The sequence below is a fragment of the Accipiter gentilis genome, chromosome Z (genome assembly GCF_929443795.1).
Source record: "Accipiter gentilis chromosome Z, bAccGen1.1, whole genome shotgun sequence".
Taxonomy (NCBI): Eukaryota; Metazoa; Chordata; class Aves; order Accipitriformes; family Accipitridae; genus Astur; species Astur gentilis.
In genome coordinates, this window is record NC_064919.1 from 26,988,451 (window position 1) to 27,013,973 (window position 25,523).

The 25,523-nt window shown below is 34.9% G+C and overlaps 1 protein-coding gene across 4 annotated transcripts in view; it reads left to right on the plus strand.

Annotated features, from left to right (window-relative positions):
• FBXL17 (F-box and leucine rich repeat protein 17) overlaps nt 1-25,523 on the plus strand; it is a 335,309-nt gene that overhangs the window by 192,624 nt on the left and 117,162 nt on the right. For all 4 annotated transcript variants that reach the window (XR_007505105.1, XM_049795631.1, XM_049795632.1 and 1 more), the window contains exon 7: nt 1,897-1,973. Coding sequence is in view for 3 of the 4 variants with exons in the window: in XM_049795631.1 (XP_049651588.1) it covers nt 1,897-1,973 (77 nt within the window). In the remaining variant the exon portion in view is untranslated. The remainder of the gene's footprint in view (nt 1-1,896; nt 1,974-25,523) is intronic.

A 25,523-nucleotide genomic window follows, 5' to 3' on the forward strand; every position in this document is an offset into this window, starting at 1 on the left:
CTTTTCAATTATGTCTTATTTGCTGAAATGTCTAGTGAGCATATTGTCTAATAAAATACAGGATAGTGATTTTCTTATTTATGCATATTACCAGTAAAATAATTATTAGGAAAGATTTTTCTGGAATAAATAATAAAAAGTCTTTCTCATGGCCTAGTTGATCTTCATAAGCCAGTTAACAAAGATGAGTATCTTCTTCAAAATAATGTCTTACAGGAACAGAAGTAGTTTTTCACATACGTAGAAAATGTTTACTGCTCTAAATCTTCCCTGTTTTTTAGGAAAATAACCTAATGAAATTGTGTAATTCTGAGGTTAGTTTATATTAAAAAGCATAGTCGTGGTGTAACTTCTACAAGAAAACTGTCATGCTCGCTAATTTGCCTAGCAGAGAAGTTGTGAGTTTAAACAAGTATAGAATCTGGAGGTTTACCCTGTTTTTCTTCCATGTCAGGGGTTACCATGTTAAATATTTCTCTCCTTTTCCTTGTGTATTCATAAAAGAACATAAGACAACCTTTCCCAATGGCAAGTATTCCAAAGATTAGGGTTTGATGGTTTTCAAGTGGTGCAGATTAGTAATAGTGGTAAAAGAACTATGATTAAGGTACTCTGTCAGAGGCATGCTGTTTTATTATTAGTAGTGAAATTTTGTTCTAGGTTTTAGAAGAGGGAAGCATAGATAAGGAAAATAGATGTGAAAGGCTGTCATTTGGTTACTGTGTTATTGTAAGCTATAAGAATTAGGTGGTTGCTTTTAAAATCTAAAATTGGCAGCATAAACAGGTAAATCAGATTGGGAGGTAATCTATTGGTGGTAGTAAGTGGAGGAAAAAGGTCCCTGAGGATTTATGTGTATTTTCCAAAAGTTATGACAAATTCAGCAATACCTTTTTTTTTTCAAAATTGGCAAGTAATTTAATTTTGTGTACTGTAGGGCGGTTGATTTAAGAGGCAGAGTAGGTGGTTGGGTAATTGATCTGAAAATTAAAGAGGAATATATTGGATCAGAAGAAATTCTTACGATTTATCCTATAAAATACACTTTAAAAAATTTCTCTGTGTAGAGAATAGCACAATAGTCATGGTAGCTGATCGAATGAACAGTGGTGCATTTTACATCAGTGAGATTGAAAATGTATTTTATGAACTGTATTTTTGAGTGATACTGTAAACAATGCAGTTGTAAACATAACATTAATATAGACTTGGTCATAAGTATATAATAAACTCCTATTTTACAAGCCAATGTTAGTTTTCATATTAACTTTCTTGCTTACAAGAAATCAAACAAGGAGATTAACAGAAAAAACCTGATGCGTTTCATTGCAAATTCATCATAGTTGTGACAAGGCAAACAAATGACCTGTCTTCTCAACTATACAAGCTTCTCTAACAACGTATTGGAACACCAATGGCATGTAGCATTTCATGACTTGATGAATGCTGACTCCTGCGATAATCACTGAAGAAATACAAACATGAATTTAAAATTATGTTTTCTTATCTTTTGTGCTCATTACAGTGCATTTATAGTTCCTTCCTTGAAGAACTCTCAAAGCTTAAATCTTGCAATAGAAACTTTTCAAAATCACACAATAATAAAGAAATGGAAATTCACATTTGTATTATTTTCCAAAGGATTTGCCTGCATATATTTCAAGCAACTCACATAGTCAAAGACTTCTGGAAATATTGATACAAAAGCAGTCAATGTAAAATAATATTTTTCTCTAATGTATACATGTAGCCATATGCATTTTCAGTGAATTGTATGGAACAATTCACAAAATGAAGAAATTGAGATACAGTACATTACACGTGTGGATTGTGCTCTTGCTATTTAAAAATGATCTGTTGTCTTTTAACTGTAATTTTACTATATGTGTCTTCCAGATGTGTGGAAGTGATTGCCAAAGAAGGCCGGAACCTGAAAGAGCTGTATTTAGTATCCTGTAAGATCACTGACTCTGGTATGTAATATACCTATATCTTTGGTTTTCTGAAGATTGAGCTCTGCTAGCTTTGCACAGGGACTCGTATGAAAGTGTTGGAAATGTACAGATAAAATTTTTCAAAACCTTTATCCATGAAAATAAGAAATGTACAAAAAGTGTTTGACATGCTTGAAAACATCTGGTTAGAAGTATGAAAGTCAGTGTGCGTATGTGCTACAAAGTGTTCCTTATAGAATTGACAGTTACTGAGCAGACTGGATAGAGTGCCCTTTGAATTGTCCTGGAGACCAGGAGACCATCTGGGAGAAAATCGAAAAATACATGTGCATTTCTAGATGCTGTAATAGCATAACTAAGCAACTATGAGTGTGGATTGATTGCCTGTTGTAGGCCATAAAATTTGAATGAACTTGATGATCCCTTAAAAATGCTGTTATGAGAAAATGGAGAGGAGCACCTTACGAATTAGGCCTTCTGTGTGATAGGCCACAGAGAGAGACAGAATTTGTATTTGGAATAGCTAAACTTCATAGCACTTGAGTGTGTTTGCAGAGGCTGCTTTGTTTTATCTTGTTTTGGTTTTTTCAAATAAGATACATCAAATAAGACACTTATTTCTGCAATAGGGCCAAATTCTCAAATGTCTATCTCCCACTTACATGCCTAAATTTCAGTAGGATTTACAAACTGTATCTTTGAGATGTGTATCTCAAGTTTTCTGATTATTTTGTTTCTCATTCACCTTTTTTTTTTTTTTTCATTTTTTACTCCAAAGCTTTTATAAAGAATTATTATGTCAAAGTGATAAATTACCTTTCCAGTGGTCACAAACTCAATTCTTTTATTTTCCCCTTCAGATTTTGCATGTCACTGGGGTTTGCATGGGTGCATTCAAGGGTATGTTGGTCTGCAGAGTTCAGCTTGTCTCATGTCCACAGTATTTGCTCACAATACAGCTGTAGCACCTGTGGGAGCTTTGGGGCATGGCAGAGGAGAGGGAGCATGGGCCTATACCACCGTTTTCTCTGGTCTGCAGTTGTTTGTACATCCATGTGCAGAACAGGTCTTGCCAAAGTTGAAAACAGATTTTCTTGGCTTGATACCTCTTGGCCATGAGTCTGTGAATTTGTGAAATGGGAACTGTCTGCTGGAAATTCAGTGAGGGGAATTATCTGTAGAACACAAAGTGACTACTATAGGGTCAGAGGTGCAGGACCTCAGTTGGAAGTGAAACTGTGTCTGTTATAGATCTACTAGCTGTACTTTTGTCCCTTCTGACTTTGACAACCCGTGTAGAAAGAATCATCATGGGAATAATGGAATCCACATCTTGAGGATCAGTGATTTCTTAAACTGATGTCACACTTCTTTGGCTTCAGTTATTGAGAGGAAAACATGATTTCTCAAAAAGTAGGGAAACAGACACTGAGAAACTGAAGCAAAGAAACTGAGGATAGGGAAAGTCTTGATTATGAAAGAGTGAAGAGAGAGGAAAGGAAGTATGCATGGCTAGATGAAAAGTGGGAAGTGTATTTCACAGAATGAATGAGTGGAGAATATATGTAGAGTTTGGATTATTAGCTTGGCAACCATAGTCATCCAACCTGAGCTTCTGTTGACTGCTGTGGACTAAGGCTTACATGTCACTAATGTGTTGGATTCTGCAGTCATTCAACATTATTGCAGTTACTGGGATACACTATAAGTGTACAGATTTCTTGCAGCTTTATGGAGTACAGATGCAGGATTTTAAAAGCTCTCTTTGAAACTGTTCAACAACAATTTTTGATGCTACAACAGTTAGCGGAGTTTTGACCTCTGGGCCAAGATCATAAGTACTTAGCAATTCAAGTGAAAAAAAAAAAAGTAATATTGCTAATTTCCAACAAAATTTGTAATAATTTGAGACATTAATTAAGCAAAACTAATAACAATTGCAGTAAATAAATAATTTCAGAAAAAAAATGTTATTATTGTCTTGCAATTAATGCTATAGGTGTGTATGTGTGAGGTAATCTCAGGTACTCTAGCAAAGACTGTGAAGTGTGTACTTCGTCATTTTTCATTTCATTCGTTTTCCCATTTCTACAGTAAGACAGTATGCAAAACTACCAGACAGACATGCTTATATGCAATTAGTATTTTTAAAACATACTAAAATACTAAGTTTTATTTTGAAGCCTAAAAGATTAATTAAAAACCCCTACACCTTGATATTGTAGCCATAGGCAGCATTACTTTCCCTGACATTTTACTGCCCAGAAAAATGTTTTGTTCTATTATACAGAAAGACAGACAGAAGAGGGTTCAAAAAGGAATTGATGTATGTGCACATACTAAGAGTTGTTAACTTGTGAGAAAAAGAGTATATTGCTCTATTTCATGTTACATTACAAAATGGTTAATTCTGTATTTTTTTATACAAAAAAGTATATTTTGTTTAATTCTGAAGATTTATAGAATATTTATGTTTCTCTAGCATAAATTTCTAAAAACCCATTTTTAATTAATGATGTTTGTTACAGTGTAACATGCTAGGATCCTGAAAGTGAGTTTAAAAGTTTTTTTACGTCCAGCACATTGTAAAGTGCTAAATAATCACTAGAATCTACCTAGACTGACAGGAGAAGCTGAGTTACTATAATCTTTGAGATAAACACCTGTTTGCCCAAGAACACAGAGTGAAGTTAAAGCTGACATTACTTCCTCATATCATGTGACCCTTTTATTAAACAACCATGATTTAAGCATGGATTGTCAGTGTTATCTTCAAATTGCTTGCCTTTTGTTGATTGTGTCACAACCTTAACTTTACTTAAACATAGAGGGGTTTGTATTTTAGCTTTTACTAAAAACTATTAAGAAAGCTAGGCTTTCTCAGCTATGGGAAGACTGTGTGTCAAATGAATTAGGTTGATGTGAAAATGTATAGCGGTGAGCTAGGGCAGCAAGCACCCACAGAATTGTGTAACTGTCTTTTCAATTTTATGCTCTAGTTCTGGGTTTTATTGATATCCTTAGTGCTGGGAATTTGTTTTAAGTAAATCATTACTTACAAAGTTTGTAATGGTGGAGAGTGCTATGCACTCTGAAACACAAAAGTGAGATTTTCTGTTTGAAGATGAAAAGATTTGATGAAACTAGCCTGTGAAACAGGACTAGATGTTTTAAGGTCTGATCTTGCAGTATTGTTAAGTGTAAATTTACCAAGAATTACTTAAAAACTGCATTCTTACCAGTAGTGAAAAATAAAAGTCTCTAATGCTTTACTTCCACTTTAGAAAAGTAGTTAGACCAGTGGGTTTTGTCTGTATGTGCAGAAAGTCATTTCAAGGCAAGCTTTAAATTGTAGGCTTCCACTAAGAGAAAAAAAAAGAAAAAGAAAAGCAAAGCAAAAAAAAACCCCAAACAAACAGAACACAACACCACCACCCCAAAAAAAAACCCAAAACCAGCTTTTGAAAAAAGTTTGGAAGAAAGTGTTCAAAATCAGCACTTTATACAGCTACACTGGGAAAAATTACTTAAGAAATTTCTGAATAACAAAAGTACCCAAACTGTTATTAATAGGAGTGCGGTTAGCACAATTTGAGGAATATGTTTATCTCATAACAATTCTGTCAAGTAACCTGCAGAATATGACAGTTATTTCGATAGTTGTCTTGTAGAATTTCCATTACCTGTTCTGGATTTTGCCCAACGTGAAAAGTCTCTATTTCTAGCTGTAAAGTAACTGCACGAAGCTTTTCAGATTAAATGCTTCCCACAAGGACCTGAGATGAACTGTGCTATTTTGCTGATACCTTTAAGATTTTGTATATATTGAAAAAGAGCTCTCTAGATATATAGCTTTTTTGTTTTCTAAAATCGTGAGTGTTCCTTTTTCATATTGCCTCTTTTCATCATTTACTGATATATTTAGTGTCTCTGAGGACATATGATTTTTTTTAAAAGGTTTTTCTTCTATGAGGATGTTTGCTGAAGCAAAAAAACGAGTTACAGCAAACTATAATTGAATTACATAGTTTCTATTCTAAAATGTTATAGATAGGGCATAGCTGTTACAAGTAGATGTCTGGAGGAATAAGACAGTGTTTATACTGAGTCAAGTCCAACTGTCACAAGACAAAACATAACTGTAAGCTGCATTTTTTTCTTCAAAACTGGATAATGGATTCTTTTCTCAGAAGTGAGATACATCTAACAATGTTAAAATAGTTTTCTGAGATGCTGTTAAATTCTATTGTCTTAATATTTAGGGTACGTATGCTTTCTATTTTAAAATAGAATATTTTAATTATCAGGGGATCAGGTCTTCTTACTGAATAATACAGATAAATCCTGAAAGTCACTTGAGTTTCCTTTCCAGTATTCAGCATTTGTCATGTAAATCATAAAGGATAAGCATACTTTGGGTATTTCCTCACAAAAGGTTTTGTTTCTGCTTCACACTTGGATTAGCAAATTTCTCTAATGCTTGATCTCACTAAAACTATTTCTTTCCTAATTTTAGCCTTGTAAAATCTATTTTTAAAACACCATGTCTTTTGTACAGTATTACTCAGAAGGGAAATATATTTTTTGTGGGATAAATGCAGCACTTGTGGATAGACAGAATGAAACGGGTAGTAAATACATTTTTGAGTTAAAAAGCTTTCATCCTCACACATTACCAGCTTACAATCTCTTACTTAATTTATATCATTTAAATAAATACAGCTTTCATTTTCTCTTTCAAAATTATTTTGAATTGCTGCTATATTGATTTCCAAGTTTCCCTTTGTCTCAGAATCAATATTTCTCCTATTACGTTTTCCTATCCTGTGCGTATTTCTCTTTCATACTTTTTTAATGACCAAGTGCATGCAAACAGTAATCACACTGAGAACTATGTTTATGCTTGTAGATAAGTGTACGGATAATCTTTCTAGGACCAGGGCCTCCGTTATCTTCTTCAGTGTTTATGTATGTTACCTATATATGTATGTTTGTGTGTGTATAAAATGGTAGTATTATATTATCTAATTCATTTATATATTTATTGCTATATAGATATGAGAGAAAAAGAATATATATGTATTGCTTTCTTATAAACTTATATTTTCTTCCTTTCCACAAAAGCATTTTCTCTCTACTTTCTGTTCTGTTACTTAAGTATTCAGAAACCTGTACTTACTGAAGTAAATCAGCAGGATTGTTGATGTTTACTGCCAAATTTTGAAGTTCTTTGCTTAGTTTTAAGGTTCCTTTTCTGTGGATAGGCTGCAACTTTAGCAGACAGTAAGAATTAATTACTTAAAGAATAAGTAGGTGGTAAGCTATCTGTACCCTGTTGTATACCCTAATGATACTTAACTTCCTTTGACAAAATCTCTAGCAGCTAGTAAAGAGTTTTTGTTTGCTTTTATATTAAAATGTTCATTCTTTCAGAATTCTGAAACAAATATTACAATAGAAACTCTGGTAATTATAAGGATCAGTGAAAGCTTACTCTAGCAATAGAGATGAGTTAGAGTTTTATGTAGTTTAACAAAGCAGCAATACACAGTATAACTTATTAACCCTTCCTCCATTTAAATGGCATTACTGTTTATGTTGGAGTGTGCGGAGTGAAGATTTGTAGTCTTTTCATGTATTTCAGAACATCTGTACATTTCCTTCTAGCTAGGAGAAAAAAATACAGAGTATACAGCTTTTATAAGGATGTTTTTTAATTTGTTTGTTCTAATTTTTTATATTCCTTTTGTATTGTTTTAGTTTGGAGTAGTTGTTCATATACAGCCTTGCATATATTGACACCTGTTTTATTTTCATAAGGGATCCTGTTGACATTGAAACCAGTAGGATTGTTAATGTGAGGAAAGATAGCTGTATAATCATGTATTTTGGGATTGGAACCCTATCAGAGGACATCTTCTTTAGTCCTGTTAAGAGTGTTCAAGGAGTGAATAGATAACTTCAGTCACCTGTCTGGAGTTTTCAGTAGAAATTGTTAATAAAAAGTCAAATTAAAACTTTATCAAAAGTAATCCCTCAAGCAGAAAAGAGCCCTTGAACAATCTCTCAGCACCATATATAATTTGTAACTATCAAAACACAAATTCTAATCATATAAGTTTTATCAGTATACCCAATGTCACAAAAATTCCATGCAGTTTTCTTTAAAAGTTGATTTGAGATACCACCATGCATCTTCAAGACCCATACAGTGCGATAAATTACTGCAATAGCACATTTCTCAAATAACAATTCCTTTGTCCTACAGTACATAATAAAGGATTTTCTCTGAATGATGAGATGAGACAAACTTCCAAACTATTTTTGTCATACTAGAAGGTGGGGTGTCCCCCTTAACCTGTACCCTTAAAAATAATGCAGTATAATAGCCAGTTGGAGGGAGCTGCATGTAGATGCACTTTTGAATCATCAAGATGAACACAGCAGAAGCCTATGATTTGTACACAGTTTGTTCCCAGTTGGTTGTTCTAAATGTAGAAAACAGAGATGTGTTCTACTTCGTTTGGTTTGTCTTGTAGAGAGATCCACAGGTACTGTTGCTTTAATTTAATTTCTTCTGTGGGAAACTTAGTGGTTTCGGTTGTTATTTCAATTGTTTGGTGACAAACTTGGCAGTAGTTTATCAATCATAATAGAAAGTTTAATTTTGTGCTTTTTTTATCTTGAGAGAGGTGTTTCAGTTAATTTTTTGAAACAATGCACCTCATTCTGAGTACCAAAAGACAAAAGGTATTTCTGATATAACAAAAATTAAAATGGCCGCAGCCTCTGCCAATGTTGCCAGAAATACAGTTTCAAGTTCTTGTTTATTCATTTGCTGTATTTACTGTGTTAGGAAACTATATTATAATACTGAACTTTATCTGACCCAAGACCCAGCTTCTATTCTCTTGTGATATTTTTATTTCCTGTTTTATATGACCTTTAAAAAATAACATAAAGCTTTATTCCTTCAGTGCACGTTAACCCCTGCATGAAAAACAGTGTGCTAGGTGCTTCTTCAGTGAGTTACCACACAGCAAAAATATTTTTTAAATTATTATATCTAAAACCTTGTTGTTTGCAGCTTAAGACTGATTTAAAGTGCAAATAAATTATTACATGTAAACTATGTAATTATTATCATATTAGGGTCATTGCAGTTTGGTTTTGTATTTTGATAAACTCCCCCAAACTACCAAAGAAATTTATTGTCGTTTTACATTTTTGTCTTATCTTTCATTTCAAACAGTATCTGTTAATTTCACACTGTAACAGAGAATACCATTCCTAATAGAATATTTGATTTGCAGTCAAAGGTAGATTTACTTGATAAAAACAGCTGTGGAACTTGTATTTAACATGTATCTATTTCTGGCTTGGTTAGAATATAATTTAATGTAAACATTTAAAACATTTAATGTTTCTGACAAACACCAATAATGACTCATATTAACACACTGTTGCAGTTTTATATTTAGTTCATTGAACTTTTGAATTCATTTAAATTTTGCCCCTAAACCACTTTATTTGTTGAGTAGCAATTACCAGTATACTTCCAAAAAACCCCATACATTAGCTATATTTGAAATTGTTCTTATAAAACCTAGTATTAGTATTAGTGGGGATTTTTAAGGGTCCCTCTCATAATTCTAAATTTAAAAACAACATTTGTATTTTTCGTAAGTGAGAGAAAACAGACCTCAAAAAGGAAAAAAAGGCATTTACCAAGTCTTTTTCCATTTAATCAGTTACAATACAAAACTCTGGTTGATATATGTAATCATAGATGTAAAGAGTTGCACCGTATTTTAAAGTGGCAGTGCTAGTTTGCAGTTGCAATATATTTCCTCTAAATTCTAGGAGACAGTGTTATGATTCCCTTTTTAATGCACTATAAAATATATTTTTAACAAATGAAATTTTAAAATGAGTATGTTCCTTTAGTGTTGCCTAAATAAAAGTGATTGTTCAGGCAGCATCTGTAAGGGAGATTTCCATTCAGAGTGCTTAAATATGATAACTGTTGTTTAAACTTCTTAGCAAGTAATATAGTTGTTTCAACATGATTACTAAAACTGAGTTAAGTCTTTAAAAATACTGGATTTGCCTATCTATATTCTACTTTGTAACTTCTCTTGGCTAGTTGTTGAATTCCAGTAGTACTCAGATTAGTGAAGGGAAGGTTAATTTTGACCATTATCTGACTGTCTGCCTGCCTTAAAAAATAGATTAAGTACTTCACAGAGGTACTAACAATGCAGTTATTTTGAATGCCTAAATTATAAAAAAATAAAATAAAATTCTTTTAATCATTTCTGTAGTCTCAAGGATTGCACTAAGACTGAATACTGAGAAATTATTTTTTTTGTTTAAATGCCTGAAAAAATTACTGATTAAGATATTGATATAGTCCAATAGAATAGAAGTAAAACCAAACGGCTAATGTCACAGCAATATGATAAATACTGGTTTAGAGCCTTATTTTTTTAATAAAAAAATGAAAATGCTTAACAATAACAGTTCAATGGTTAAGTGTTTTTAAGAATGGAAAGGAGAATATGAAAACAAATTCTACATCTATTGCATCTCTGCCTTGTGGCATATTACCAAGGCCTCATTATGTATTTACATGAATAGATCATTATGTTTAAGTACAACATCTGTGGCCCAATATTTAATATCAAGAAGTAGGGACTGTATCATTTTTTTATTCATATTAGTTTGGCACATGAATTATGAGTCAACAGCAAAAACAGTAATAAAACCTCTAATAACATGGGATTTTATGAACATGTCTAAGAAAAGAGGATTCATCCAAAATATATTTTATGTTAGTTAATGAAGTGGAATAAGTTGTTCTTCTGCTCTGCGTTCCTTTTAATTGTGGTAATTCTGGTTTAGCTTTGCTGTGACAAAAGCATTTGATTTTCACCTCTGTAATGAAGCATACAAAGAATTTCATCCAGTCTTTGTAAACTGTAAACTCTTTCCACACCACAATACAACAGACTGTAGAAACTGCTCTATTTCTGATATAGGGGACATGATTCACTTAATAAATAATCTGAAAGGCAAGTAATCATTGTGCTTTCAAATATTAATAAATTGACATCAAAATTTTAGTTTGGTCAACTTCAAGGATTTGAAGAGTTTTCTATGAAAAATCAGTCTCAAAGTAGCTTTCAAGTTATGTATTTTTCTTCCTCATAAGTCAAGTGGGATCATTTTAGCTGTTGAAATGTCAAGTATCTTTCCAAAACTCTCAGACAACAAGATTGCTTTATTTGCAGTTCTATTTGGCTTGGTGCTATTGCCGCTAATTTTTAGCTATACATACTGAACCATATTACTTCTAATTACAAGATGCCTAATACAGAAGAGTAGTAAAATATGTCCAAAAATATATAGGTACAAGGTTGATAGTACAAAGAGAAAGGAATAAAAGTGGATAAAGGGAATTCTTGAGTAAGGTAAGAAAACAAATTTAATATATATGAATTTTTTAAAAATACACATTTTAGATTCTTCTGTTTATTTTTATACACATTTGGTAACTGATAAATGAAATAACTTCTGTGATGTCAACCTGTTTAGATACTTCAAAAAAGAATACAAATATTGGGAAAGTTTGAATGTTATTAGCTAGATATAATGATCCAGTTTTACACACTTCTAAAACTTTTCAGTAATCTGAAGATACTAAAACTTCTAATTTTTTTTTCTAGGTCAAAGTTTTGTTGGGTTTTTTAGACTTTCAAAATAGAATTTATGTTGTACATGATGCAACTAAATTATCTTTTAGGAACTCAAGAACTTCAGGAACTTGGTTGTTCTGCCATGTGTGGATACTAGAATAAAGATGAAACGTAAAGGAAATTTTCCATACTACCAAAATTTGAAAACACTGAAATTGTACCTTACATTTTGCATAAATCTTTTTAATTTGAAGATGTAGTAGAAACATTTCTCTCTGCTTCAAGTGTGGAAGCAAATATGTTCCTCGATTAAACCTGTAGGCCTACATCAGTAATAATAGTCTAGTGTCAAATTTATGTTTCAAAACACTGAGGTTCATTTTTATTTGTACCAAATTAAATGGTAATGAATACCAACTTGTCAGCAGTGTTAGCAGTTCACAGTACCTTACCTGTGTTTTCTTAAATAACTCATTAGTTTGTGCATCTTGCTTTTTGAGTATCTGAGTTAATGCAACTTAAACAAAAGGATTTTCTCAGTTTAAGCATCTGTCGGGTATTATAAGTTGGCTACTCACTCACATACATCCTAGAATAACTACTTTTTACTACTAGGAAACAAACTACTTTTACAACCAGGAAGCAAAAATACCAAGGAGGAAATGAGAGGTGTTCATCAGCTTTCTTATGGTCTGTAAGAATTTCTCAAAGATTTAGGTCTTGCTGCATTGGAGGGTGAACATGAACATTAGCCAAACTATTATGGGGTATGATCAAAAAATCATAGAAATTTTGCATGAAACAGACCTCTGTGAGTCATCCAGTCCAGCCTTGCACTCAGGGTGGGGCTGTCACCAGCCCTAGATCGGGTCCGCTGTGGCTCGGCCTGGCTATTTCTTGGAAGATCTCCAGGGAGAGATTCCACTGCATCTCTGGACAATGTTTCAGTGCTGCACTTACGCTTCTAAAGATTTTTTTTTTTCCCCCTAATGCTCAACCTAAACCTAAGCCATGCTGTGTGGTCCTTGACCTTGTAACATCTTTTGGTGAGCTTGTGCGTCAACTTTAAGTCCATTGTTTTCATAACCATCAATACAACAAATGTGTGTTATTTTTGCGTTTGAAATTAACCTGGAACTTAATAAAGTTGGAAATGAGCAAATGTTAAAAAATACTCATAAAAAGAACTTTCTATGTTTTGGTTAGCCAACCAATGGATTCTCCTATCAGAGGCTTTTTATGCTGCATATTTATCACATTGAATTCTTCCCTAGGCCACAAAGCAGTTTTTTCACTATTTCCTTTTAACTTATTAACTCATTATTTAGGAAAAAAACTAATGCCTTGTGAATTAGTTATATTTGCTTTCTTTTTGCAGTTACATTGAAATATCATTAAAAGTCAGTGTCAATGTTGCCTATAGCTTTGTTTTAAACCAGTGGGCATATTGGGAAAAAATAAAAGCTTCTTTTGGCTGCTTGGATATTGCTATATTTTCATGTTGGTAAACCACAAGTTGTTTAAGTTTCATTTTGTTTTGAAAGCAGGCACAATGAGGCAAACTCCTTGTATTTGAGCAGCAATACAGGTTAAGGTTCTCTAATGTCCTAATCTACTAGCTCTGCTGGTAGCATCTCTGTAATGAAAAGTGAAAGAGAGGGGATCATAGTACTTAATGGGTGCTGCCTAGTAAAAGGATACATAGCGTAATTAACTTAAACCTTTACTGGTCTGGTGCAACAAATCCCAGGTTATGTGTATTGTACATCTCCTATACTCCTCTCACTTTTCATCTGAATCCCTGCTATTTCCCTAGAAGCAGAGGTGGAAAACAGCAGTGGAATGTAACCTTTACTATTAGTCTACAGTTGGCTCTTTTTCTTTTCTTCTACCAACATAAAACATGGTTGCCTGGTTAGTAGATCAGTTTTTCTTGATTAATGTTAAGGAGGAATGAAACCAGTGTAACAGAGTTTGAAAGCTATTTCCAGACCCAAACTTGGGTGGTCAGGGTCATAACTAATGAAGTACCAAAGTTTTAGAATCTTGGTCACATAGAGGAAGCCAGAACAGCTGTCTGGGAGCATGGTATCCTTCAGGTTTTGGGGTACGTCAGGTGGCCAGGCAGAAAGATGACACTGAATGGAAAGTTATTGGAACTGTTTTTAAGGAAAAATGAGCACAGTAACATATTTAAAATTTCACTCCCTTTTCTTTGATCTCTGCATTTTAGTTAGATCACATTCATCAATCAGAGTGACAGTGGCAGTTTTGTGTTGAATCTGGTGGCACTGGCACATGGGAGTTCTTGGAGCCCATGTACTGGAATTGCTCTATGGAGGACTTTGTTCTTTCTTTCTGGGTCCACATGGGACTGTTTAGATCAGGGCAGTTCTTGTATATTCTGAGGAAGTGCAAAAACATGTTGATAGGGAATTTTCAGTGAAAAAGAGGTACTTTATTAAGGGTGATAATTGCGGCAGCTACTAATCAGTATACTTAATCTAAATCTTGGATTGAAGTATCCATTTTTTGCCTGTAAATCCTTGAAGTGATGCTTGTGTCTGTCACTGAAAGAAATTATAATACCCACAGATTTCATTTTGGCTACTTAAATGATGTCTTTTCTTTCTCTTTGGTAGTTTAAGAACAAATAATTTCTTTATTTTTCCTAGATGTGGTCCAACAATTTTATGTAAACAGAACTTGCTTTGTCTACCATGTGTTCTTGTCAGATAATTAAATGAGGAGGATTAAGAAACCATTCTGATCAAATGTTATTACTAAGAAAAAAGAAATCTATTTTGTCCTTTAATCAATAAATATACAAGTACACCTTGAAACTAATAGAGACTGCAGACTGAAAGAAACCTAATTCATTGAGATCTCTATTCCCCCTGCAGTCCATGTTGTCTTATGAGCCATGATTTATGACCAGTCAGGTTTTGTACAGGTTTTGTAAATGAGGCTATATGATACACTGGCTGTGTATCTGCACAAAATATTTTTGTGATCTTATGTAGAGGGATTTGCCAGCAGCTGCGTGTTTGCACTTCTATGTGTTTAGCCATAACTGCACATGCATATACAAACATGCACACAGAAGAAGTACCTTGGATGAATGTTCTTTGTTTGTTTCTTATACAATCATCATTGAAAAATTGCCTTTAGAGTACAGAAATAGCACACATTTTCCAAGGATGTCTTTAAGGGTAAAGAAAAAAGATTAAATAGCAGTTGTTTTGGGTTTCTTTGGGATTTTTTTTTACATATTTGACTTATTTATAATGCAGTTGAACATTTTGTAAGTCAAGTACATTACTGGTGAATTTCTTTACATGCATTCCTATTATTTTTTTAATCAAAATAAAAAGGTCAACAGTGTAGTCTTTCTGGTAAAATAAAGTACAATTTGATGAATTTCTGCTAATGCATAATACCATTTAATTTGATTTTAGGAAGAGGAAGGTCTCTAATGGAAGGAAAATGGACTGTATAAACTAGGTGCACCCCTGTATATTTACCTCTGTTCATGCAATTGAAAATATTGCTGCTAGTGCCAAACAAATAACAATACTTGAATTGTAAACAGTTTGAGAAATATATATGAAATGTGCATGCACAAAACCTGTTTCAAATTTACAAAGTGCCTGCATGTCATTGAGGTATGTAACTGTACTGTGGTATTTAAAAAAATGAAGAAAAAAAAAAAAAGGTGATTCTGAAAGCTGTGGGGACTAATGATCCAACCCATCACATAACAACCAAGTTCCCCAGTTCACGGAGATTTAATTACATGGGTCATGTGGAAAGATTGATTATTTCATGTAACATACAGCAACACTGTAATACTTTTTTAGTATAGGTACACATAGCTCTTTCTTTAGATGGGTGAAATTACCCATCCACACATCTGTACTCTGTTCCTTATGTAAGGTGCTCATGTTTCTCTAATCATCATAGTTGCAACTTTGTGTATTGTCACTCATTACTAAAGATTCCAGTACTAGAGATTTTGAAGCACCTCACAGTTTGCAGATAAAAAGTCAATAATCTTGAATCAAGATTTAACAAAGAAGCATTTGTGTAGTTCCTATGGGAAGTGGCTTAGAACTGCACACAGAAAGTTAAGCTTATTACTGTATTTGATAATGGAGCTACTGACAGGTCTTTTGTTGAATGAGAGTTGGTATACATCAGATTGTGAAAGATGGAAAGCCTTGTTGGGTTTTTTGCTGACATAGACGTTAAATCTTGAACATCTGATGGTATCACATAGGGAATAAAAGCAGCTTTAGATGTATGGGAATAAAAGTAAAGGAATTCAAAATAAAACCAATCAGTCACAGCAATAACGTGTGCAGCCACAGTTTAGGGAAAAAATCCTTGGATTTTTTGCTGTCAGCTGGAACCTTGATCTGTTTTGGAACTCAAAAGATTCTCTTTGCTTTTCAAAGTTTTTATTGATTATGTAAAATATTTTCAAATTCTGCCACACTGAATACAGAGTTTATGGTAGCCTTGAACTCTGTTCATGGTCTTGAGGCAACCTGGATCTGTTTTGGAGACATCGTCCTTCACTGTTATGTTCCAGAATGGTTTTGGGGGGGGGGGGGAGGGGGTGGATCAAGTGTTAACTTTGGCCATTGCAAATTTTGGATATGTATTGCTGAATTTCAGTCACTTTATATGAGGAGTGCTGCTGTAGGTGCCCTCTGACCTAGACCTGGCCTCTTTTCACTTTCCTAATGTTTTTATAAGTGCAGCATAGGCATTTTCAATGTCTTCCAAAGTTAAGAGCCAAAACACCTTTTCTCTGAAGGGCCAAGCAACATAGCAGGCTCACCTAGAAGCCACTAATAGGTGCTGGTGGCCCTTGGGAATAACAGAGAAGAGGGGTCCAGGGATTTGATCACTCCAGAAGTTTGTCTGGCCCACACAGAGTTAAGACACAGTTTCAGGCAGCAGAATGTGGGCTGTGACATGGGGAGCTCTGAGGTGAGACCCTCAAGAAAATTGGGGCATAGGGAATTCCTGGGCTGGAAAGTACTCATGTATTAAAGCATAGATAATTTTCTCTCAGGAATAGGAGGAATAACAGGTGTGGATGTTAGAGTGGAAGGGGTAGGGAGGAGGTCTTCAGTGAGGGTTAGGGGATGCCCAAGCCACCTGTTTGCTTGAGGAAAAGAATACACACATAGGCACATGCCCTTATCCTTCTTGTTCCCTGTACAGGAATCAGTTTGCAACAGTGACACATATGCATTGTATATTCAAAAGCTTTCGTTAGAATCAGATGCTTTATATGATAGGTGTTTCTAGAGTTTTAGAAGAAAAGTTGCAGAGAGTCAGATCTGAAGCTATGGAACCTCCTGCTGTCTGATACTTTGTAGAGCCAGTATTCATTTGGTTTTAAAGCTCTGAGTAATAGCAAAGTTGTTTTTTTTCTTAAGAAAAAAAAAGGGGGGGTTGGTATTTTGAAAAAACAGAATATTCTAGACCATCTGGTACAAATACTGACAGGAAGAAAATTGTCATGCAGTGGTAGGATATTGGAGTCAGAAATTTACAGTCAGACGCTTTTCCTAGTATTTTTTCATTCTTCATGACTATGGTGAATTCAGCCATTTACATTCATAAAGTCTTAGCTACTTTTCCACTTTAGGCCTGCTCAATATGGGGGCCAGTTCTGTTTAATATCTTTATCAATGACCTGGATGAAAGGATTGAGTGCACCCTGAGCAAGTTTGCAGATGACACCAAGTTGGGTGGGAGAGTTGATCTGCTTGAGGGTAGGAAAGCTCTACAGAGGGATCTGGACAGGCTGGATCGATGGGCCAAGGCCAGTTGTATGAAGTTCAACAAGGCCAAGTGCCGGGTCCTGCACTTGGGTCACAACAACGCCGTGCAATGCTACAGGCTTGGGGAAGAGTGGCTGGAAAGCTGCCTGGCAGAAAACCTGGGGGTACTGGTCAACAGCCGGCTATATATGAGCCAGCAGTGTGCCCAGGTGGCCAAGAAGGCCAATGGCATCCTGGCCTGTATCAGAAATAGTGTGGCTAGCAGGAGCAGGGAGGTGATTGTTCCCCTGCACTGGTGAGGGCCACACCTCGAGTGCTGTGTTCAGTTTTGGGCCCCTCACTACAAGGAAGGCACTGAGGTGCTGGGGCATGTTCAAAGAAGAGCAACAAAGCTGGTGAAGGGTCTAGAGAACAAGTCTTATGGGGAGTGGCTGAGGGAACTGGGGTTGTTTAACCTGGAGAAAAGGAGGCTGAAGGGAGGCCTTGTCACTCTCTACAACTACCTGAGAGGAGCTTGTAGTGAGGTGGGTGTCAAGTCTCTTGCCAGGTAACAAGCAAAAGGACAAGAGGAAACTACCTCAGGTTGTGCCAAGAGAGGGTTGTCAAGCATTGGAACAGGCTGCCCAGGCAAGTGGTTGAGTCACCATCCATGGAGTTATTTAAAAGACCTGTAGACATGGCACTTAAGGACGTTGTTTAGTGGTGGACTTGGCAGTGTTAGGTTTACGATTGGACTTGATGACCTTAAAGGTCTTTTCTAACCTAAATGATTCTATGATTGTCATAAGTAACTTTGTGTGGCTAGATATGATGAATCTCTACTGTCTTTACATTCTTAGACTGGAAGTTACAAAAGGTGTCCATCTCTATTTTCAGTTTACAGTGGCATTACAAACACTAGCTTTACCACACATTATTGTTTAGCAAGTATGCAGTTTGTAGAGTAAGCATTTCTGCTGCCTCTCTTTTGGTTTTATTGTTGTTATTGTTGTTGTTCTCAAATTACAGTGTCTCTAATTTGCCATTGTTACTTGCATATTTGCAGGAAATCATCTTAGTTTTTGTACATATGAACCACTTGTTCTTCAGATATGCCCTGTGCCCTCAGTTTTAATACGTTCTTGAAGCAGAAGAATCCCCTATTCAAAAATGGCTTCACTGTAATGGGAAACTTAGTTTTTTAAGTTGGTCTTTCAAGCTCCATGCTCATGTCTAATTCAGCTTGCAATATTTGGTACATATATTTATCTTTTCCAAGTGCCTGTTTTCCATCTTACCTCTTAGTGTAGGAGCAAGCAAAACAAATACTTTCACATTTTAGCTGTGATAGTGAGGACAGTTATATCTGAAGTTGGGTTTTGTTTCTGTTTGCAAACAGCAATAGAATAAAAGGTACATAGTTCTGTCTTAAATATTTACATGTGGATTTCGTGACTAGAAAATCAGTAATCTGATTAAAACTAGGTACAGTATTTATGGGTTCTGCACAAACTTGGGCATACAACTTTTAAGCAGATTTCAGAAATATTGTTTGTGTCATCTGGCATTTGAAAGCTCTTTTTGTGAACTTCTTGTGAGTATCAGGGTTGTCACTTTAAAAGTGAAGTTAGCTAACAGACATTTTAAAACACTTCTGTCTATCCAAATAGCATCTGAGCACCAAGAGAGCAATATTGATTGATAAAATATTTGTTGCTCTGTCTAGAATCTTTGGCACCAATTCATTGTTCTTAGTGAAGAAAGGATAGGCTAAAATTACATAAAACTAAGTTAGGTGGGAAAAATAACTGCATTTGTGGGAGGGATACATAATATACTTGGAGATGGTTTGTGTAATTATGAAAGTATGGATTGCTCTTATAAAGTTTAAGTAGTCAGAATGACATTTTAAAGGGAAAATGAAGTTTGAAAATAAAAAATGGATATAAAAGTGATGTGATCCAGAAAGCTCACGAATTGATCTGAACTGTAATAGTTTAAATAGAGAGCTAAAAGCTTCTTTTTAGTTTGATTTATGAACAAAGGAGAACTTAGTATAGGAAGATGTGAAATATTAGGAAAAACTCTCTCAATTTAAAGGAACCTGGGAAATAATTCTCTAGCTATCAAAGACCAGGAGACATCTTTTCTGTCCTGTAGGCACAAGTAAGCCTCAAACTGTCTGGCAGCAAATAAACAGGGAAAATTATGCACAAAATACATGTCTGCTTTCGACTCCAAATTAGGCGAGCTGACCTACAGAGTCACCACTTCAGAAAGAAAAATGGACACAGCCTAATGTACAAAGCTTTGCAAATGCATTAGTCAGAGAGGAGTCACCAGGACAGGACTGAAAAATACGAGCAGCAGAGAGAGGCATTTACTTTCTCGGCTTTGTAGAAACTGGCTTCCTGAAGTTTTGCTTTTGGATATCATAGATGACTAGAATTATTTGGAGCTTATCAAATCCCTCTCAGCCAGCAAAGTAAGTAAGCATTAGAACATATGATACAAAGAAGCGGACAGTTTTCATGAGAAAGACTATGATATTTTTTTACCTGGAAAATATTATTTTCATAGTCCAAGACATCCACTACACCATGCAGGCACAAAACCAGTCATTCATCCTGCCCAACTGTTTCTCTATTGTCTTGAAAACTGACATCTGTTATTTCCTGCAAGGACATGCATTAATTTTCAGGTCAAGACTCCTCCTTTTTGTAACTCTTTGGCTTCCTGCCAAATTGTAACAAAATTAATGATGAAATAAATTCTTGTGGTTTTTACACTTGCAAGATAAAGTTGCTTTAAGTGATGGGATCGGAAGAACCCTGAGAATTTTTCTTGTTTGAGTCTTTATATCTTCTTGTCTGTTGCAGTGGTAGCACAGTTCTGAAGTTTATGCCTTGACATAAAAATCCAAGCCTGCCTGCCATGATTTCGTGGTTGTCTGTGTAAAGTGGAACATTTTGTTCAGTTTCTAATCTTTTCTTCATACAGTGAGTATTCTTTAGTCAGGTTGTTCATTCCAGCCTGCTGTTACTGCAGATTTGACTTCCGCTTCATGTGGGTGATGCCATTTCCTAGATTTCTCTTTTACTGCCTCTGGTAGGAAGGACAAATTATGCATGTTTTGAGATGCAGAATAACTGTCTACTCAAGGAGTTAGTGAAAAATAAGATTCAGTTTGCTCTCTCTGTTGAGTAGGTTTTGGCTTTAGATACCAGAGTAGTTCGGAAGAAGGGCAAAATCAATCCTTATGGAGAAATAAAGGCAGAGATTGAAAGAAAAGAAGCAAGAGGTATTTAAAAGAAGGTGGAGGAGGGGAGGGAGGACAAGGTGTAGAATATATGACATGACTGAAAAAAATTACATTGTGCTTTATTGTGTAATCTACCCTACTTCTCTGCTTTTGAATTGTCTTCCCAGTCTTGTTACCTACTGGAAGGACAGGTTCCAAAATTAACTGCTGTCACTTTTCCCTTTATTCTACTTCTTCCTAGGAGAAAAAAAGAATAAAATTTGATTTGGGGGGTTATTCATGTCTCTCATAACTTACATAATAGAAAGTGTATGTCCTCTATTGTTACTAGTACTTTCTGTGTGCTGTTGAAGAGGCTTTAAATACTTTATGTTCTCCATGTGTTGGATAAGACTGATTATGCGTACTTTGAGATGCCGCGTAATTGTCAACTCAAGGAGTTAATGAACCATGAAGTACAACTACCAAATTCATACCCTGAATTATTTTGCTATAGCTTTCCTAGGTAGGCAAACCAGAGGAATTGTAGAGCTATCCTGCACCTTCTGGACTGATACTATATCATGGACCATCTGCAAGGCAACAGTCTGACCTACTTCATGTGTAACAAAATGGTTTAATATCATCTCTTAGTGCTAGCACATAATGAGCAAAATCTTCTATAGATTGGAATCACAGTGCTTTTTAAAGGAATGTTTCTATGTTATGAATAATAAAAAAACCTTCCTAACTTTCAAAAGGCAATCTTAGGCAGCTACATGAAAACTGGAAGAGAAGATACAAAAGGAAACAGTTAATCGAGTATGAAAACTTTTTTTAATGTTTTTCATTTCAAGTGCCTAAAAGACTTTTTATTTTGTTGTTGATGGTTGGTTTTTTTTTTACAAATAGCTGTCACAGTGTGTGCAAAGGTAAAGCCTAAACCCCTTAAACAAAGCTTTAAATGGAATTGTAACTTAACTGATCAGCAGTGTTTGGATTTCATTACTTTAATATCACATAGTCTCTAGGGAATACAGATGTATTAAATTGAAAAATGGGGTGATGATTTTATCAAATAAGCAGTCTGGTAATTGTGATGAGATACTTCCATGAATGGAACAGTTTTCCAGTCATACAGTGATTCTTCAGCAGATTTCTGTCTTATGATTTAGACAAGCAGAAAAGTGTTTGTTGAACTAGCAAGGAAAAAGACCAATTACTAGTATTGTAGGAAACATTTTTCTTACAAATAAATGATCTATACTGAGGTAGCAATTTATCTGGCATTGAAGAAAACAAGCTGTTTTCAGGATTTTTTAGCATTTGAAAAAAATGATTAAAGCTAAGTGTCTTCATGCACTGTGTTCACAAAGCAATGTTAACAGTCCCACTTCTGTTTACTGCAAACACAGTTCAGGAGAGCATCCCTGTTCAGGAAAATATTGAAGTACCAGCTGCTATGCAGAGATGACTTTAAATGCAAGTTTAACTATTACCTGAAAGTAATACTTATATTTGCTACATAGAAGAATATTAGTAGTTATGTGTTGTGGTTCTTATTTATTTTATTGTTGCTTGTTAATAGCCTTATAGTAAGCGTGACTGAACTAGTTATGTACAAAGCTGCAGATGGTTTGTCTCCTTGTGACTTTTTTTTTACTTTATAAATGTTGTCATTACACTCTGTTTATAATTTACATATAGATATTTTATTGTGGCAATAGTAACTGGAATACAGCTTTGCAAAATTGTCAAGATAACATCGTGCTTTACAAAAAATGTCTAACAGCATTTTTAGAATAAAAATATGTATGGACTAGGTAATCCTTTCCCCTCCTACCCGTGCAAGCCTGCACACTGCATGCAGCGTCACCCCAGGGCTAGCTTTCTGTAGCATCATAAAACTTGTTTGCACAGCTATGTCCTTGGATCTTTTGTTTCATGTGCATATGATCTCAAATACGTACATACCTGCACCCACACTTTTTTATGAAAGCTAAAATTTTTGCCTGTATGTATCATGCTTAGCCAAGACAATGAACCCATGCCACTGATCATTTATCCCTTATTCTGATTGTGTCACATGCAGACTGCCTATTTAAGTTGCTGCTTGTATTCCTCCATATGAGAAATATTTTCTATTTTCCCCTGTAGCATATACTGGGAAATATCTAAATCGTTGTGAATATTGCTCACGTTTTTAGTTTCTTGCTGTGGGGAAAGATTAAGAGAATCTACTAAAAGAACTAGGTAGCAAGACAAAGACTTAAATAAGCAGCATATCAGCAAACAAGGACAATACACAAGTTAGCTGTACAGAAGTTAGCTGCTTGGCATCAGCAGTTATTTTAAAAACATAAATAGAGGTTCTGCAGGGAGCATCCTGTCTATTCCTCATATGTGGGAGATTTTGTTTCTAGTAGTTTTGCATTTTGATGTATATATTTGACCAGTTTCTTTCATTAATTTTGTATGTACTGCTAATACTCTTGCTGTCAGTGGTATAGGCTGTAATGATATAGGCTGTCCATACTTACTTATCCTCAGTGCAGTAGCAGTTCATTTTGTTCAGGTGGTCCTTTATGAAAATGAGTGATGTGCACATGCAGAAATAACTTTTCACTTTAACCTTGCTATCAGTCTACTTTTTGGAAGCGAAGAAATAATGTATAATACCAATTGACAGTCTATAAACCTGGAAAAGTTGATGTTATATCGATAAAAAATAACATGTTAAGTAGTGCTGTTTGCCACACTACTACGTAGTTTGTAATGTAAGAGGAGAAAAAGCTCAAGAGGCCAAACTGAGATGCTTCCTAGGACAGTCTCTAACATATCAAGGAATGACACAGCTTCAGAGGAGTCAGACTGTTCTCCAAGGTAACCCAAGAATAGCTACACCGTCTGTACCTCATGTACTGGATTTTTAGTTTTGTCTTGAGACATCTGGCAATGTGCCATAACAACCTGATGCCAAAAGTAAATGGCTCATTATCCCTAAACACCCTTTACATATCAGCTACAGAGGTATGTAGATATCTTTCCAAAACAGAAATCTGATGACAAAACTGAGACATCTTTGTTCAGTTAGTTTGGTCACTAAAGTTTATCACTCATCTTTATCCTGTCACAAGAATTTGTGATAAACCTGTTTCACATGGATAGATCTAGTTTCATGTGAAACTGGGGTGCAGTGGTTTATTTTTCAGTCATTTTCTTTCTGACACTTTGGGTTTAAAATTGTCTCTGTGGTTAAAAAGAAACGTGCAATTGCAAAACTGCTTGAGAATGAATTGGTTTGCACCTCTGGCATAATGACATATGGTGCGTTATAGTATTCTTCATGTTAATTTGTTCTGGTTCCATAATAAAGTTAATTTGTTCTAGTTCCATGGTTGATTATGTTTCTAGGATGAAGGAGGAAGGGCAGTGTGGGGAGAGAGAAGTTATAAGCCTCTTTAGGTTTAAAACCTATATGTGTTAAACACTGTCATTTATTGTCTCTCAAAAAACTAATGGTTGCATGATCTTCAATATGTTGCACTGAATATTTAAAATTAATTTACCAGTGCTTACCACATATCTGTTTGATTGGGACTATTTCTGTGACAGAACAGTCTGGAATTGATATGGACCAAAACTTAAGTAGACATTTTACTTTAATTTTTAGTATGTTAGCATCCTAGTACTTTTTTCTGTAAGAATTAACTCTGCTTTTAATGAAGATGCAGAATGTTCATATGATTGTAACTGCTGCATATAAAACCTATTTTGCAATAGATGTATGCTAACTGGGCCAACTGAGCCAGAAATGTTAACATGACCTTTTTATTGTGTATTAATTAACCAAGAGTTGAGTTTCAAATACAGAAACCTCAGTGGCCTTAATCCCATGGTACGTAAACTACAGAATCCAAGACAATTCTTAAGTGTCCTAAGGCTAAGTCTATAGTAAGCTATAGCAGTAGGCCTTTTGTTTGGATTATTTCAGTCTGTCTCCCTTTTGAATATTTCTCACTAAAATTTAATGTTACAAGTTATTGGAATGTTTTGTAAACCTTTTCTTCCCCATGAGTGTGCTTACAAATGAGGAAAATATGTATGGCTGCAGTTATTTCAAGACATGTCCGTATCCCAGAATGTTATAAAAGGCATATGCTTTAGCAATAATGGGACTTCTGTCTCATAATGTTACTTAGGCATTACTCGATTTCTGCAGATTTCCCCTTTCGGTGTGGAACCTCAGTACAGCTTAGCTTCAGTCCTGTATTTGCGTACACTAATCTCCTTACATCAAAAACAGGGGGAAAATTGTTATGCAAGGAAGATGGAAAGATGTTTGGTGAATCTGAAGAATGTCAGCATCATAGATGGAGGTAGTTCTTGAAAAATACATGCTTCTATGAGGAAGTGTGCCTGACAATTATTAGGTCAGGAGCGAGTAGTTGTTTTGGGGAGTTTTAAAATTCAACCTTCTCATATTGATACTCCTTGTTACTAAATCTCATGATGTGCTAGGTGCTGTATAAGTGCATGCTTATTATTTAAAAGCTAACATTCACAAATTACACATCTAATAATTTATGCCTGATGTAGGTAGAAAGTGAAGGTATTTTATAATGGAAATGTGGCAGAACTTTAACTGGAAAGGCTGTGCAGGGCATTGGTGTAATTCATCACCTGTTCTGTACATTCAGGCTGTTTTCTAGAAATCCATTAAATATGATAGGGAGATGGATTGTGGTCTCTTTCTGAATGACATTATAGTCGGTACATATGGTAATTAAGATCAGCTTATAGAAATGTTTTTTGCAGGGTCCATCAGTTGGCTAGAAATTTGGAATAA